At 35.2% G+C, this 16,790-nt stretch overlaps 2 protein-coding genes across 2 annotated transcripts; both read right to left on the minus strand.

The window, feature by feature from the left end:
- Positions 1–3,485: 3,485 nt before the first annotated feature.
- Positions 3,486–9,229, minus strand: PRMT3 (protein arginine methyltransferase 3). Its single transcript, XM_078315047.1, has 7 exons — positions 8,813–9,229; positions 6,223–6,678; positions 5,763–5,860; positions 5,497–5,575; positions 4,896–5,114; positions 4,282–4,449; positions 3,486–4,146 (listed from the first exon to the last, which is right to left on the minus strand). The coding sequence occupies exons 1-7, from the start codon at positions 9,104–9,106 to the stop codon at positions 3,703–3,705; spliced, it is 1,758 nt and encodes a 585-aa protein (XP_078171173.1). The 5' UTR covers positions 9,107–9,229; the 3' UTR covers positions 3,486–3,702.
- Positions 9,230–10,347: 1,118 nt separating this feature from the next.
- On the minus strand, positions 10,348–15,976 carry LOC144565164 (flavonoid 3',5'-hydroxylase 1-like). The gene is made up of 3 exons (XM_078314837.1): positions 15,297–15,976; positions 14,594–14,890; positions 10,348–11,128 (listed from the first exon to the last, which is right to left on the minus strand). The coding sequence occupies exons 1-3, from the start codon at positions 15,882–15,884 to the stop codon at positions 10,502–10,504; spliced, it is 1,512 nt and encodes a 503-aa protein (XP_078170963.1). The 5' UTR covers positions 15,885–15,976; the 3' UTR covers positions 10,348–10,501.
- Positions 15,977–16,790: the final 814 nt, after the last annotated feature.

The raw sequence follows: 16,790 nt of genomic DNA on the forward strand, positions 1-16,790 counted from the left end.
ATTTCTAACCTAATTAAACCTAATTTAATCAAAACTTGGCTTAATTTACATACCTAACCCTAGGTTTCAATAGATACAATTTTGGCTTATCACATCTTCACCCCTTTGTAGCTTGCCGCCCACATACAGTGCAACTAACATCTTTTCTTTAACAAACTACATTTAAAAAATAATTTAAAAAGTATTACATGACATAATAACGGGTACAATAATAAATGGCTAATTGAAAAATAATTAAAAAGAAATTTAAAAAAAAATACATGTTGCTACAGTAAATGTACAGTAGTTGCAACAGTTACAGTAAATTGCTTCAGTAAATGTACAGTACTTCAGTTACAGTAAATTTGCAATAGTACGCAACAGTACTAATTAGCATAATTAAACATAATTAAACATAATTTAAAAAAAAAAACCTATTCGCCCAAAAAATCGCCTGGAGAGAGCTCTTAAAATCGCAACAGAAAGGAGTAGGCAGGAGAGAGAAAACAGGGAAAAAAACTGGGTTAAATAGGCAAATAGCGGACCGCCTGTGATGGGGGCACCTCGCTAGGGCTATGGCTCGCCCCTGCCTGGGGCGCCTCATTAGAACTATAGCCCGCTCCTTCCAGAGACGCTTCACTAGGCGTATGGGCCGCCCCTGGCTGAGGCACTCCACTGTTTTTTGGGCTGCCCCTGACCCAGGCGGTTGGAGCATTTTTTTTTTAAAAAAAATGGACACAATGGCATTTTTAAAATTAAGTTTTTTTTTAGAGTATTAATAAAAATGGCCGTGTGTTCCCGAAGGATTACAAACAATAGAAACAAAATTTTCCTGACGTACCTTGAATAACCAAAATATTTTTTTTGCTTTATTGAATGGTCATGCAACTTTGGTATGGCAATAAGAGAAATTTTATAAATTGATCTTCCTTACGGAAAAAATCAAACAAAACAGTTTCTTTCTAATTTTTTTTTGAGAAAATATGCTCTTTCCTCCATCTCCCTCTCTTTCTTGAAACCTTGACAGAGACCACCAAGTTGCTCTCTCTCTCCTCTCTCTATCTCTCTCTCTATCTTGAATTCTTGGCAGAGGCTACAAAAACATATAGTGCATGTTCGGCTGGGTAGGATTAAGCTTCCTTAAAGCTCCTTAAGCAGGATTAAAATTTTTTTATTAGCCCAAAGGTCCCGTTCGGCAACATGAATTAAGGGGTGAAGGATTAAGAGCTTAAGGAGTGCTAAGGAGCTCATGTTCGGCAAGTGAAAGATTAAGATAAAAGATGAATTATATATAGAAAAAGTCTATTTTATTATGTAACAAGAGACAAAGACCAATATACCCTCATTGTAGATTGTTATATAACATAATTGATTGATAACGGTATATAGTTGATTCTTTGTTTTCCAAAATATATTGCATTTATAAATTAAAGACACAAGTTTATTAAAAGAATGGAAAAATAAACAAAATTAATTTGTTTCTTTATGCTTACAAGGCCTGTGTGCCAAAATTACATTTCTTTAATTGAAATTTTTTCTGAACCTTACTATTTTTATTAGTTGATATCAGTAGTCTACGCATAGCCAGTAAACTAAATTAACACACTAGATTACATTTCTTTAATTGAAAACAAAGTGAAGTACAAAACACACTTAATTAACCACCGGAGTCTGTGCTATGCATAACCAGTACAGTGGAGTATGTGCTATATACTAAATTAAACACTAAATTAACCACGGCCCTTGTCCTTCTTACTCCCAATTACTTGAGCTTGTTCCGCAACGAAATCCATAACTTAGCTTCACCTTTAAATCAAGGACATAATTGAGAAAGATAACCATCAGCACTGATTATAGCATAAAGGAGGCTAAATTGTATATGGGGTCAAGTATACAATTGAGAAACTTGTTGGTTGTACCCAAATCTACTAAAATTGATCAAGAGCAATTCGTCTAATTTAGTGGGTCAATTAATTATCAAACCCCCTGCGCCTCTGCAAGTCTTTTTTTTTTGCCGATTACGAGGACCAAACCATCTATTCACTTAAAGAGGCATGAACTCAACTAACAAAATCAAATTGTCTGTTTCAATTAACGCTAATTTTGCTCTCGACTAAACTTGCTCTCGACTCAAGAATGACTTACATTTTGAGAAAATCAAATGAAAAAACTATCAAACGAAATAAAAATTACCTATGAATAAAGGGGATGTCAATAGAAAGAGCGTTTCGAGGAGAACAACTGTGTGGCGTCGGATTTGAAAGTTGTTGGTCGGACAACCATCAATCTCCGACGGAGAGAATAAGTTCTTCAATTTTCGTGCCTTGGTAAGCGTGCTTTGTTTGAGGAAGGAGGCAATAGAAAATAATAAATAAATGTAAGGGCCTTAAGGAGGGTCTCTTCGCGGGGGCATAATTGTCTATAAAAATCACCTTCTTGGCTCCTGGGGAGGACTAAAGGAGGCATATTTCTTAAGGAAGGTTTCCCTTGGATTAACATTTTGGGCTAAGGAAGACATTTTAATCCTGCTTAAGGAGCTGCTGTTCGAACAGATTAACGCGGATTAAAAGCTTAAGGATGTTGCGTCTGAATCTGCTGAAATCCTATGGAATTTCAGCGGATGTGAATTCTATAATGTGTGGTCTCTCTCTCTCACTAAGATTGATTTTTTTTTTCTGAGCTCAATTGCCAATTAAAAAGTTAATCACTAAGATTAACATTGTACCGGTTGAACGATAATCAGTTTGCATTAATCATGGTTGGTGAATTTTTGAATTTAGGAAGAAGAATAATTAGTCTGTTATTGTTTTATATGAGAGGACTTATTCAAATGTACTGATTAAAATGTCCTCTTACTATGCAAGTAAATATTGCAAATAATTCAACCTCGTTTTACCTTAATATACCCTTGTTCATGCAACATAATCTTCATATGATTCAATTTCTGACAATTATTTATTATATGTATTCGAATCCGTATTTATAAATTATCCGTATCTATTTAAGGTGAGTTTGATTTTACATTTTGACATTCATTTACTATCCACATCAATATTCGTATTCGCTCATTAAAATGTACATATAGATATAATTTTATCACTATCCACTCCGTACCCACTCTGTTTTCACCCCCAGCTCAAATCAACCCATTTGCACCTCGAATCATTTGCATGGCTCTTTTTTTTTTAGAGAATATCATAATCATTTGCATGACTCTGGTATTCTCTAAATGTAGGTGCTTTAGATACATAAAACCCTTATACAGCAGATTTCAAAATGAAATTGATAAACTATTAATTTTGGTCAATCTGTTTTAAAAGCTATGCCCAATTTCTAGGCAGCAGATCTAACCTAACAACAGCGGTCATTTGCTGAAGGTTTGGAAAAAACACTCATTGCTGTAAAGGTATGCAACCGCTGATCACAAGTTTTATCAACGAAATGTTCTCCACACCAGATCTAAGATATTGAAATGGTAAAAGAATTAATAATGTGAAAATAGTAACGACTTGAAATGGTTTTTATATAAAAAGAAAAAACTCTTGGAGAGGTATCTATGCCATTCTAGTTAATGTAACAATATGACTAGGCAAGTGGAAAAGAAAAGTAAATTACCTTGTAAGATACATAATTTAACAACAATACATTAAAAAAAAAAATACAACAGCGGCCGCAAAATTAAACCGCCACTACAACCACCATGCTACAAAATAATAATAAGTCTCATAAATTAAAAATTTGAACTGGCCAATTCTTCTTGCTGTCAAACCCAACTGCAGTTGTTTCTAGTGATATGCCTATACTCCGATGCGATGCCCGAGCTATGCTAACCCTAATTCTCACCATAGACACAGGGCATTCCTCTGTGCCAATTCCCTGGGATACAGACGCAGCAGAATTTACTGATCTACCATTCTGACTGCACATGGCAATCGGTTCTCTGAAGGTCAAAATTGTCTGTGACCAATGGGTTTTTGGACCGAAGGGTGATGTAGAGAGGTTTGTAGGGTTCTTTTTGCAAAATCGATCTGTGAAACCAGTGTCAAACCAGAGCACTAAGCCATGGCACCAGGTGATGTGGGCCCCCGTGTGGCTGGGTCTCAAACGCAGTTCAATGGTTGAGGTGAAATCCATGTCATCTCGTGCCATGGTCACTAAGTCAAAAGACTAGAGAACAAATAAAAAAGGGTAAATTGTAAGAAGCATTACAAACTGATAAAACAATTCCTGAACGCAGAAGAGAATGGTAAATTAGTAAAAATGTTCAGAAAGAAAATTTAATTATAAAAGTTCCAGACTTACATGGACGATAGCAGATTCAGTGATAACATCCTGCGGTTCAATAGTATCAACTATTGGTACACGTGCCGCATCTTGTACCAGCTCCTTGCCGACACATGACATGTTGAATCCATACACGTTTTCCCAAAACGGTATGCTTGTACCACCTTTGCCAAATCCAGCACCAAACTTAACAATAAAAAATAAATAAAAAAAAAATTGAACTTGAGCGATAATACATTCCACAGCCGTCAAATTTCCACAAACTTGAGTTATAATAAACTAAGGATCTACATTCTATATTTATTTGTCCTCATCTTTTGATTATCTTGGACGATTAGGTTAAATTTAGGTACATTTGGGCTCATATTTGGATGCAATTGCACAGCAGCAAGTTAATTAATGAAAAATAGGATTGCATTTAGATTGAAAAGCATAATTGTGAACTTGGGGGTACTGGTACCAATAAACAAGAATCAACTCTTCTTGATCAAATTGATAATGTACAGCATTGTACTAAGGTGTACTTGATAATATTATTCCATATGTACTGACACCAAAACCATTTGGTACCGAATTATGATTTGAGATATATTGTCCTGATTTGCAAGTTTAAATAATAAAAAACATCTTACAATGGTGGCTGTATCAGGAAGGATGGCCCCACCAGGTTTCAGGTAGCGGTCCCGTGCAAATAATACTGAGCTGAGCATGGATTCGTACAACAAGCAGTAGCCCATCCATTCACTCACCAAAACATCGACACTTCTGGGTTCTAATTGCAAATTTCTCTCTATGTCCTCCACCATAGAGTGCACCACATGTATTACTTTAGCATTGTTGACTTTTGCTATCTGTAATTGTGTAGTAATTGCAAATATAATTTTTGAAAGGTGCATCTAAATATCAAACATTAGAAGGTTTGCAAGAGAATGGGGGTGGTCTGGTGGGCATCAAACCGAGATGCCCGGCTGAGCCAGAAGATTCACATCAAGATTTGTGCGCACTTGATTCGCACGAACCTTGAAGTTGTTCGCACAATTATTGATGCTAATAGGATGGCTAAGACCAGACATCGGACAGAATTTGGTCCGATGCCCATCGGACCGGGGCTTTCTTTGCAAATACCTAAGTAGTTCCAACAAGAAACATAACAGCTGATTTTTTATTTATGTTGACTCAGAATAAAGTAAATTAGATAGCTAATTTGCAAAATTGAGAATTAAGTAACATTACTTGAGTAGCTACGCTGGCCATCTTTGCACTTGCATCCACAGCAACTACTTTGGAAGCCCCAGCTTGTGCCGCAAAAAGACTGATAGTTTATCATTTAGAGAAACCACAAATAAATTTGTACATGAGCTCAACATTTTCCATACAAGTGATGTAGGGAACAAAAAACATAAAATGAGGATAATATCTTGGGTCAAATTTGGAAATGTCATGCTGTTTATCGCAATAAAAATATTAATAAGAGAAGGACAAACTGGCATAGTAATTACCTTAATATCCCTGTACCACAGCCAACATCAATTACTACAGCTTCTTTCAAGAGACTTGGGTTATTCAAGAGGGCATCTCTATAAGTATCCGTTCTTACCTAAAAGTAAAATCAAAGCAAATAAGCATCAACTGAATCACTTGAAATTAATGAGTCAACTGTCGGAGCTTAAAACATAAAAATAAAAAAACAAATGATATTTACACATAAATATGAACCGACTTTTTTTAACTTAAAAAGTTATGCATGCTTCCACTTGTAAGTTCCTCAATTGTAAGAAATCATTATTATCCAAATCTATACCTCATTTATGTGCAAATGCTATTCTTTAATTCCATATTGATGCATTTAAGTATTATGTTTGTTTTCGTATATAATAAGCCATTTGGTACATGATGTGTTTCTTTATAATAAATTTTAAAAATAACAGCTAGTAATATCCGAACATGAGAATAGCATACCTTGTCGCTGAGCATCTCTCTATGAATCCCGAATGAACTATACGCCCCGAAATAATCCTCATCCACATCCTTTCTCTCTCTAGCTGCTGCACCTTTTCTCACCACCTTTAGGTTCCTCTCCTTACTTTCTTCTTCACCAACCCCGTTTTCCATTAACTTTCCCAACTGGTCCTCTAATCTCTCCAAATTTGGCCTGTTAATTTGTTTGACGATCTCTTCTCTATCCATTAATTTGACATCAGACACATCACCATTAACATCATCGTAGTCATCATCATCCATGGACAGACTATGCAAAAGGGGGTCATCCTCTAGATATGGTTTTAGGTACATGTCATCATCCCATGGGAGTTTTGCATCCTTTTTGAAGCAAGTAGTATTTGCATGTAAGTGGTTTAACATGTCTTGGTTGCACTCAAAAGCTTGATCAAAGCTCCAGCATTTGTTCTGAGAAACCTACAAAAGGAAGAGACAAGAGGGGAGAGAGTGAGAGAATATTTTAAAATCATGATCTTACAACCAAGTTGTTGACTGACAATGTACTTTGTGATGCTAACAAGTGAATAAATTCAATAGAGTTTCTATTTAGAAAATGGCATAAACTGTAGGTCAGTAATTTACGCGAAGACACCCCTGGAAAATGTTATCTATAATGACATATGACCAATGTACAAAGAATGAAAACTTACAAAAATTTTAACTTCTACAAACAATATTGATGCAAAACTGCAGAAATGACAGGATAACCATGCAAATAATAAGAAACTTTTACAACTAAATGAGATACTATCAAACCTGTGTCAAGTGTAATTGCTGAAATAGAAATACTACTAATTGTGAGGTCAGAAAACAATCTTGACAGGATGCAACATTCAATTTAAAAGAAAAATAAAGAACTTAGACTTTACACATCGATAAAAAGAACCTATATTTTTTTTTTTACTCAGAAGACATTGAAAACTCAAAGGGCCTTTTTGCATTTCTTGTTTCTCTTGTCAGATATGGCTGTGATGAGCCTTGTGAAAATGTTGATACTTATTGTCCTTTTTTTTCTTTCTTTTATAACTTTCGTAATTTGTAGTGGTTGGTTTGAATTTGTTAGTTGGCACTACCTGTCCCTGTGTCCAGTCGAACTCATATCACCTAAGGTAACAGAAGATTTCAGTTCAGACCCAGACTGTCTGATCAGAATCCGCACTTATATTAAAGGGGCCCCGTGCACAGGGGTAGAGACAGAATTTTGAGTAATGGGAGTAAAAAATATATACTTTTTTTTTTCAAGTGATACGCTTGGAGGTAGAATTTTTGTTGGAGTTGAATGTTGGATGGGAGTGAGAGAGAGAGTCAGAGAAACATGTCAAGAGTGGTAAGCTTATCAACTTTCGGAAAAAAAAAATATAAAATACTACAAGTCTTCAAGTTGCACACATTGAATAATAGTTTACTTTTCTCTTGAAAATGAATGGGGGCAACCATATAAATTTTTCACAAATTTATGGGGGTCATTTTCAAGATACTCATAATATTTACCTATAAACTATACAATAAAACTACATATAATAATTAGTTTTTGAAATTGAATGGGGGTCAATTGACCCCCATTTGATGTATGTCAATTCGCCTCTGACCGTGCATTCTACCTCGATCCGGATTGGCCCGGATTCTGATCGGATGGTCAGTATCAAAAGAGAAATATTCTGTTACCTCAGATGATATTCTCATCCAGAATCTGTCAGAAACATTGTTATAAATATTACTAACTTGGTGATGTATTGGACAGGGGCTGGGGAAGTGGATACTGGCACACAACAGACACAAGCAGCTTGGTTGCCCAAGAATATGGATCATATTCCACTGCAAGAATGGGACCCTGCCAATGAAGGACAATTGATGGCTACCTCTGAGGAAGAAGATAGTGTGCAGTAGATGTGCTGGGCACACATATCACACTTCACATTTTGGTTATAACTGCCGTGCGTGGCTGCCACCTATGTACTTTAGTTTGCTTTTAGCACTAGACTATTTCAGAGCTTTTGTGCTTATTTTGCTGCTTGCTGTGCTGTGGGTTTTCTTTTGGATCTTAACAAGACTTGTAATATACCAGGTTTCTATATGAAACGGGCCTAGTAGCCTTATTTCCCAAAAAAAAAAAAATGATATGGATTTGTGTCGGTCTTCCCCCCAAATTCAGGTCAAAAGGAAATGAAAAAAAATGAGGGAAGGGGTAAGTTGATTCCTCTCCAAATTGTGAGGGATCAATCATTAATAAATAAACAAATGTTTCCCTCCATTCACATTCAGAAATTTCTTGGGAGCAAGGTTTGCATAACTCTTTCTTCTCTCTCTGAGCAGATTCTAGCCTTCTAGGGTTGCATTGACTGGTGTTTTCACTCTTTTTTCTTTTAATTTGGATGTGTAATTGTGAGACCTTTGTATGTTACTTATTGTTTTGTTAACAAAAACAGATAATTATTTGCTGATGCTTTTAATATATATATATATATAAAAAAAAAAAAACAGAACCTAATATTCAAAATCAATATACTTTTTTATTGTAAAAACTGGGAAACAATTCCAGAAAGATTAGTACCTTTGATCTGACATAGTTTACGAGCTTGAGAGAACCATAGAAATCGAGCCCAAAATTTTTGACGACACCGTCGAAATTGAAAGAGTGCTCCACGCTACAGTGCTTGAACAGAAGCTCCGACGAATCAAACTTCTCCGTGCAGAACAGACAGAGGACGCTGGCAAGTGGGGCCCACTCGTCATCCTCTCCATCTCCTGCACGCCAATCATCCCAGCCTTCTTCTATCTCTTCTTCCTCCTCTCCTTCAGATTCAGATTCTCGTGCTATTTTCGGATCGATAGCTTCACCAGCCATTAATCAGTTTTACTCTTCTTTTTTTGCTTTTTTCACTGGATGGATGAATTGAGAGAGGCAGCACGCCTTGAGAAGTAGCAAAACCCTAGCAAAAACCCCAGAGCATGAAGGCAGAAATTTGGAAAGATGAAAGTTCCGGTATTAGGATTGTATGACAACTGGGACCCGTTTTTCAGACACGAATTATTAGATCGTCTGTAGTTTTCAATTTTAGATCCAATATCTTTATACCTGGGCTGCGATTGGTAGAGAAATTTAGACCTGTTCCCAGTTTGGGCCAGATTAGATCTCTACAACCACTTTGGTGCGGTACCAGATAACCAATCCTTATCCTCTGAGCCTCTGAGGTAACAGAATATTTCCGTTTGGATGCCGTCCGATCTAAATCCGGGCCAATCCGTTTCAAGGTAGAACGCATGGAGCCCCTTTAACAGTCGTGAGGATTCCGATTGGACGGTCCAGATCCAAACAGAAAATATTATGTTGCTGCCTATGCGAGTATCTGATATGGTACAGCGTAGCAAGGTTATAGACCAACAATGGCAAGTTTCTCCTCTCCAAATAGTTGGAGAGTGCAAAGTCCAGTTTAATCCAGATGGTTGAAGGTTCATGTCAACACTTGCCTTTTTGTCTCCTCCTATTAACTATTACTGCCTTCTTTTTTGAAATATTTATTGAAGATTTCTCTATCTTTTTTTTTTCATTCAGTTAAAAAAAGAGGGAATTAGTACAGTGGCACGAGTCCCGTCTCTCTATGGAGAAGTTGCAAGTTGAATTCTCAAGAGTAGCAACTAAAAGAAATAGATGGTACTTATGAAAATATATATATATATATATATATAGGAAAAACCCGAGAATTGGAGGATTGATTCAAAGACAAGAAGAACCAACAAACATAAAAATAAGAGAGAGGACAATATTTGTTAAAGATTATATGTTTAAATGTCTAAATAAAATTTTGATTAGATACGAGCATTTGGTTTACAAAGAAATCTTAAGCATTTGCCAACTGAAAATTGAAAAAATATATATATATTAATAGCAGAGAACTCTCCTTTCTCTTTCAACTTCTATTTTGAGTCCTTGTCGCAACTCAAGATTTGCAATCCTCACTTGCAGATCATTCCAGCAGTTGTTTAAATTGAAAATTTAAAGACATAATTTGCAAATTGAATTGAACAAGTCAATCAAGTGTACAACTTTATAAACTATTACACAAATGCACAATCAAGACTCAAGAGTGTTCTAGTTTTTCATAGAACACACAAACATAGTAAATGTAATGTACATAGCAGTATACTGGAAAAATACGAAATATTATTCTCTTTTTCTTTTTCTTTTTCTTTTTCTTTTGCTTTTTTTTAATCACAACATGACTTTCAAAAATAAATGAGATTAAACATAAGCTGAAGGAGCCAACCGGGGGATTGCCATGGCCTTCAAAGGGACGGCTTTCGGCAATGCCAGACCGAATGTCTCGCCCATGCACAGTATCTCTCCATCAGGCAATCTCCAATCAAAAGAATGCACCAGAGTTCCCAGGAAATACTGCACAAAAACCATTCCAGCCAGTTTCCCAGCACAAATCCGTCTACCCGCACCGAATGGGATGAGCTCGAAGTAATTCCCGAGTGGGTCTATCTTTGCAGTAGGACCGCTTAAAAATCTCTCTGGTTTGAACTCGAGCGGGTCCTCCCATGTGTCGGGGTCCCTTCCAATTGCCCAGATGTTGATTAACAACCGTGTGTTCTTAGGCACGTAGTAGCCGTTGACCTCACAATCCTCGAAAGAGAAATGCGGGAGGCTTAGAGGTGTCGACGGGTGCAGACGCATTGCTTCCTTGACTACGGCCTGTAGATAAGGGAGGTTCGGTATATCTGACTCCTCCAGCTGTCTGTCTCTGCCAATGACCTCGTCCATCTCTTCTTGCGCACGCTTGAGCACTTCCGGATTCTTTATCATTTCGGTGAGGGCCCACTCGGTGATGATCGATGATGTGTCGGTGCCTGCTGTGAACAAGTCCTACAGCCAATGTGTGTGCATGTGGTTGATTAATATCAGTTTTATTGAGGAATAGAAATTATATCACATCTATGTTGCATGGATACGGGCATCGTATCGAATACAATACGGAATACGATGATATGACAATTTTCAACATGATACATGTATTGGATGATACGATACAGATATCGATACAGCAATACGATATGTATCAGATACAGATACGGGACCATATATGAACTACCGGGATAACATAGTGTCACATAGATAATTTTATTTAAATTTCTGATATGAGTATATGAAGGATGAAGAATAGTAAAAAAAAAAAAAAAAGAATCTTTATATGATAGTTATCTTCTTCCCATGTGAAACAACAACTTAATTCAGAGGTACCAAACAGCACAAGTTAGGTTCATGTCAACAACATGCTTGGTGGATTTATTGACATGCTAATATTGGACAAACAATTAAAGATGGAGAAAGTGTTCAAAAGACTTTTTTTTATTTTCATCATACATGCACTTTTTCTATTTGATATTATATAAATCATTTTCTCTACCTACACAAAATTATATTATCAACTTCGATTTTTATTTTTTATATGAATAAGTTCAGAAATCAACATCAAATAATTATCTGCATCAGTCATTTTGTCCTTTCATCGAATGTCTACAAGTTTTATGTTGTTAGAAGAAAGCTCATGAGACATAATATATTTGTTTGTTATTTTATACATAAGACATAATACATTTTATTTTAGAAAAATAAAAAAAAGTTATTATCACCAGATAATAGTATACAAGTAAAAAAATTATATATACGAGTACATTTACAATTTTGTTTTTGAAGCATATTTATATAAGAAATTACAATAAGAGGTTGTGGTGGATCTGTCAATGTGCTTCACAAATTCCTTTTATTATGCTGGTTGTAGAGACATCGACGGTTGTTGGTGAAAATGGTGGGACCATAATAGAACACTGGACTAGAACACTGTTAGAATTAATTCGGCATTTGAACCATAATTAATACAAGATCGATCTGGGTCGTCCATTTTATATCAGACAGTTCATGGCAACATTGATCGCACATTTTCAGATCTGCTCTTTAAAAATCAGATTTTGACATGGACGAAACATTTCTACGTGAAATTTTCTAACGAAATCTTTACGACTGAAAAGGAAACGAACCCAACAATGGCATTATCACTTTAATTGTTAATCGAAGAGATAAATTTTTGTGATTCAGTATTTCAGCCTTTTTAGGCGTGACTGCTTGTAGCTGTTCTTCCGTGGCCAATTCCTATACAGCTTTATGTTGCTATTTGAAGATTAACATATTTTCTTTTCTTTTTTTAAAAAGATCTGTTCCGAAATCCAAGCTATGAATTTTGATCATATGCTAATATAATCATGCTCAAGCTTTACTAGCACAATTATTTTTTGTCACCCACATTGATATAAACTGGAATTTTAGTGCCGTCATGTTACCATAAAGTAATGAGTTTGGCTAGTATAATATCAGTGTCATTTCAGCCTATATAATACCAACTCTAAAATCTATCAAATCGACTTTGAACGACTAATTCAAACCATTCAAACTGATTTACATTATGAGTGATGCATTTACATACAAATTTTGTATATTTTCGAGTTATTTTAGTATCAAATTAAGCGGTAAAAATATTAAAAAATTAATGTATTAAAATTAATTTAAAAACTCACATATTTGACCGCTTGACTTAATACTAAATAAATTCGAAAAATTATAAATTTTGTATGTAAATACACAACTAATGAAGTATATCAGTTTGAACGATTTGAATTCACCGTTTCAAATTAATTTGATAAGTTTTAGAATTTGTGTTATATAAGTTAAAATAACACTGGTAACACCATAACAGAGCCTGGTCTGAAGACAAGTCGGTGATGCGTGGTAGGTGAGACAATGACAGGGGCTGCCTACTTTACCAAAAAAAAAAAATTGTATGATTACAAATGTAAGGACATGGATGATTAAATGAACCTCTCCACCAATCCACCAACTCTCCTCTCCTATCACTACTCACTAGCTTGACAGCCTTGACTTATAATTTGGGTTTTGTTCTGATGGACTGATGCTACGATGTCAACTTCTAAATCAAGCATCAGTTGTTGAGAGTGATGACCCATGACCGATATTTGTATTTGTAGCATTCAAAAAAACAAAAATTGAAAAAGTAATATGGTTTTTACGAAAACTGGGATCACCTCTGGTACCGTAAATAAGAATCAATTAGAATTAGTAAATTCGGATTGTTCTTTTAACTTGACATGAATTTTGAAAAGGACTCCTACATATTAATAGACATTTAATTGAGTTTCATTGGAATTAAATTTGGATCGTAAAGTTGTGGGACCCACTTGATAAGTACCCAAGAGGTAGAGGATATTCTTCTAAAGCAGACTTGATCTAGGTTTATGCTAGAATTTGAATTTTTTTTTTTTTTCAACTACGTGCCACTTTTCTAATTTTATTTTTTAAAACGCTACAAATGAAAAAAAGGGAGTGATGACCTCAAATTTCTTTGAAGCATACCCTCCATAATATTTATATATATTTTTTTTATGGATAAGTTGCAATTTTTTTTTTAATATTAATACCTTTTTTTCTAAAAAAGCATGGTAGTACATAGCTACCATGGACTGAGTCATAGTGTTGAATGTGTTGATCTATCAAGAGAAGTCATAGTCATGGACTCATTCCAAGGATGATAGAATGGATGAAATCAGAATTTTTGAAAATTATCAATTTGCTGAATTTTTTATTATTGTTTAGTTTAATCAAAAATTTTGAAAAAAATAGTAAAAAAATTTCAAAAAATGTAAAATTTGGTTTCCAAGCATATTTTAATATGAAGAGTACGTTGAAAAATTTGAATCGACTATTTGAACTTTGAAAATGAAAATATGAGGAGAGGGTGCACGTTAGGAGTACAAAAGAGGGTGCATTTTAACCCTCCTCTATTTAAAATGTAGTTTTTTTATAATAAATCTAACATTTTAAATTGTGATAATTGAAAGCTATACATGCACGGCGCCCATTAAAATCAGTTTAATGACTTTAATCCATCTAGTCAAATTTTCTAATTTAAATATTCAATAAAAAAAATTCAATTAAGTATTTTATATAAGGCCTCCTACATAAATGATGTTGGATTACTAGACTCAAACGTTGGTTCTCTACGCTCCGTACAATTGAAATGATACAGTTTTCTTTGATGTTTATAAGCCAAACTGGAAATTTAATAATCTAGAAACCAAAACATGTACTTTTATTTATTAATTCAAGTTTTGTTTCCTTTTCAGGTGATTAATAATCTAGAAACCAAAACATGTACTTTTATTTGTTAATTATAGTTTTGTTTCATTTTCAGGTAACAAGTCACGATAATTCAAGTGAATGACATTTTAACTAAAGGTAATAAAGTAGAGAATTACTTACAAAAATAAGCCCCTTGATATTGGTGTCTGTTATAGTTTCGCCATCTTCCCCAATTCTGTTTGCCATGATCAGATCGATGAAATCCGGCCGTCCCTCCCTCTCCTTCGCCGTTGCCGAGTGCTCTTCGAGCATTTTTGTTATCATTGCATCGAACCGGTCATGGATTCCCTTCAACTTGGCTTGAACACCTTGCAAATCCAACCAAGCTATTGCCGGGATGAAATCACCGATGTTGAACAGCCCGGCACCCGTTAGTAGCTCCACGATCATGTCCTTGTACTTGTTTGATTCCTCGCCCTGCAAAAAATGGTGCATGGAAATAAATATAACGATGAAGGTCCAATGCTCAGGGGGGAATTGATGCAATGCAAATCGGATTGTTGAAATTAAAATAAGATCCTCGTTATCTGAGTTACTTTAACAGCATTCTATTTGCTGGGAATTAAATTGAAATATAATTTATTACAGCACTTGCAGTTACAGCAATGATTTCAAATTGTATAAATTGGGGGGGAAATGAATCGAGAAAAGTAATTTTATTGCGGTTCTAGCAATTGAAAAAAAAATGATCTCAAGATATTTATTTTATAAAATTCTTCTGAATTAATTACTTTTTGTTCCAGCAGCATATTATCATGAATTGACAATAAAAATTGACTAATTGTTAAATATCATAGGGGTTCATTTATAAGATTTGACTTACTTGTGAATCAAAGACTCTTTTGCTCAAGGTGATATGCCCCACAACATTAGCCAAGCAACAAACCAACAACTCCGGGACCACCACCGGCTTTTTGACAGCCGCCGCCTCGCACATCTCCTTCAAAATTCTTCCCATCTCATCCCTGCGCACCGGGGCCCACCCTGCCACGGCCTTAGCACCTAGCAAGTGTAAACTTGCCAATTTTCTCATCAGCTTCCACTTGTTGCCATAGTTGGAAAACACCATGTTTTGATAGTTGTAGGTGATGTCAGTCGCGCTTACGACGTTCGGCCTGTGTGCAAATTGTGCATCTAGGGTTTTGAGGAATGCTCTTGCAGCTGAGGGGGTGCTGACAACGATGACATCCGATGTTCCCATTTTGAGATACATGATGGGGGCAGCATGTCGACGGGCGAGACGAGCGAGACCAGAGTGCGGGGTCGGGCCAACGAAAGGCAGTGCACCTATGACTGGCAAGTTTGTGGGTCCAGGTGGCAGTGGAAGCCGATGGCGCCGACTGAAGAAGCGGCGAAGAAATAGGTGGAGGAGAAAGCATGCAAGGACGGAGAGAATTAAGAAAGGATCCATGGCCAAGTGTCTCTGAGTTGTTTTAGTGGTTAAGCTACTGCCTGGTAGTGAAGGGGTATTGTGTGTTTTTATATACAAGTTGCTGATATTGTTTCTTGCACCTTCAAATTTTGTCAAATACGAGAACGCTTAAAGTTTGGTACTTCTCCGGTTTTTCAGAAGTGAACATATTTTTATGCTACTAATCAAAATAATCCGATTTTTTTATATATATCCAAAACTTCAATCAAATTACAAAAAATAACCGAAGCACCGTGGAAATTCGATTTTTACCCAATCCGGTTATCCAATAACCGGATTTTATATAAATGTCCGGTTAACCACTCCCCGGACTCAAAATGCACAAATCCAGTCAACCATTAACCGGATTTGTGCATTTTGCCTTTTTTTTTTTTTTTTTTTTTTAAACAGAAATTCTTTATTTTTTTTATTTTTTGTATTAAAATATTAGAAATATTGAATATATTTCTTTGAAAACAGATATAATACAATATAATTTGATTTATTAGAAAGACTGTAACAAATAACCCGGATCAATATTTTTCAGATCAGATTTTTCGCGGCTGTAAGAAAAATTAATATATTTCTTTATGTGTTATTGGAAAAAAATAAAAATGCTTAGATTCCGAGTTATTGATCCCGGTTCAAAAGTCACTTCTATGTAATCTAGAAAATATTATGATCTTTCTAGTACATTTAATTTATTAAAAGTTATATCTATTTTGAAAAAAAAACAAAAACTTTAATTTATTTAATGATTATTATTCAAAAATAATTCTCAAAATAGATACAACTTTTAATAAATTAAATGTACTAGAAAGATCATAATATTTTCTAGATTACATAGAAGTGACTTTTGAACCGGGATCAATAACTCGGAATCTAAGCATTTTTATTTTTTTCCAA

The sequence above is a fragment of the Carex rostrata genome, chromosome 14 (genome assembly GCF_964058835.1).
Source record: "Carex rostrata chromosome 14, lpCarRost1.2, whole genome shotgun sequence".
NCBI lineage: Eukaryota > Viridiplantae > Streptophyta > Magnoliopsida > Poales > Cyperaceae > Carex > Carex rostrata.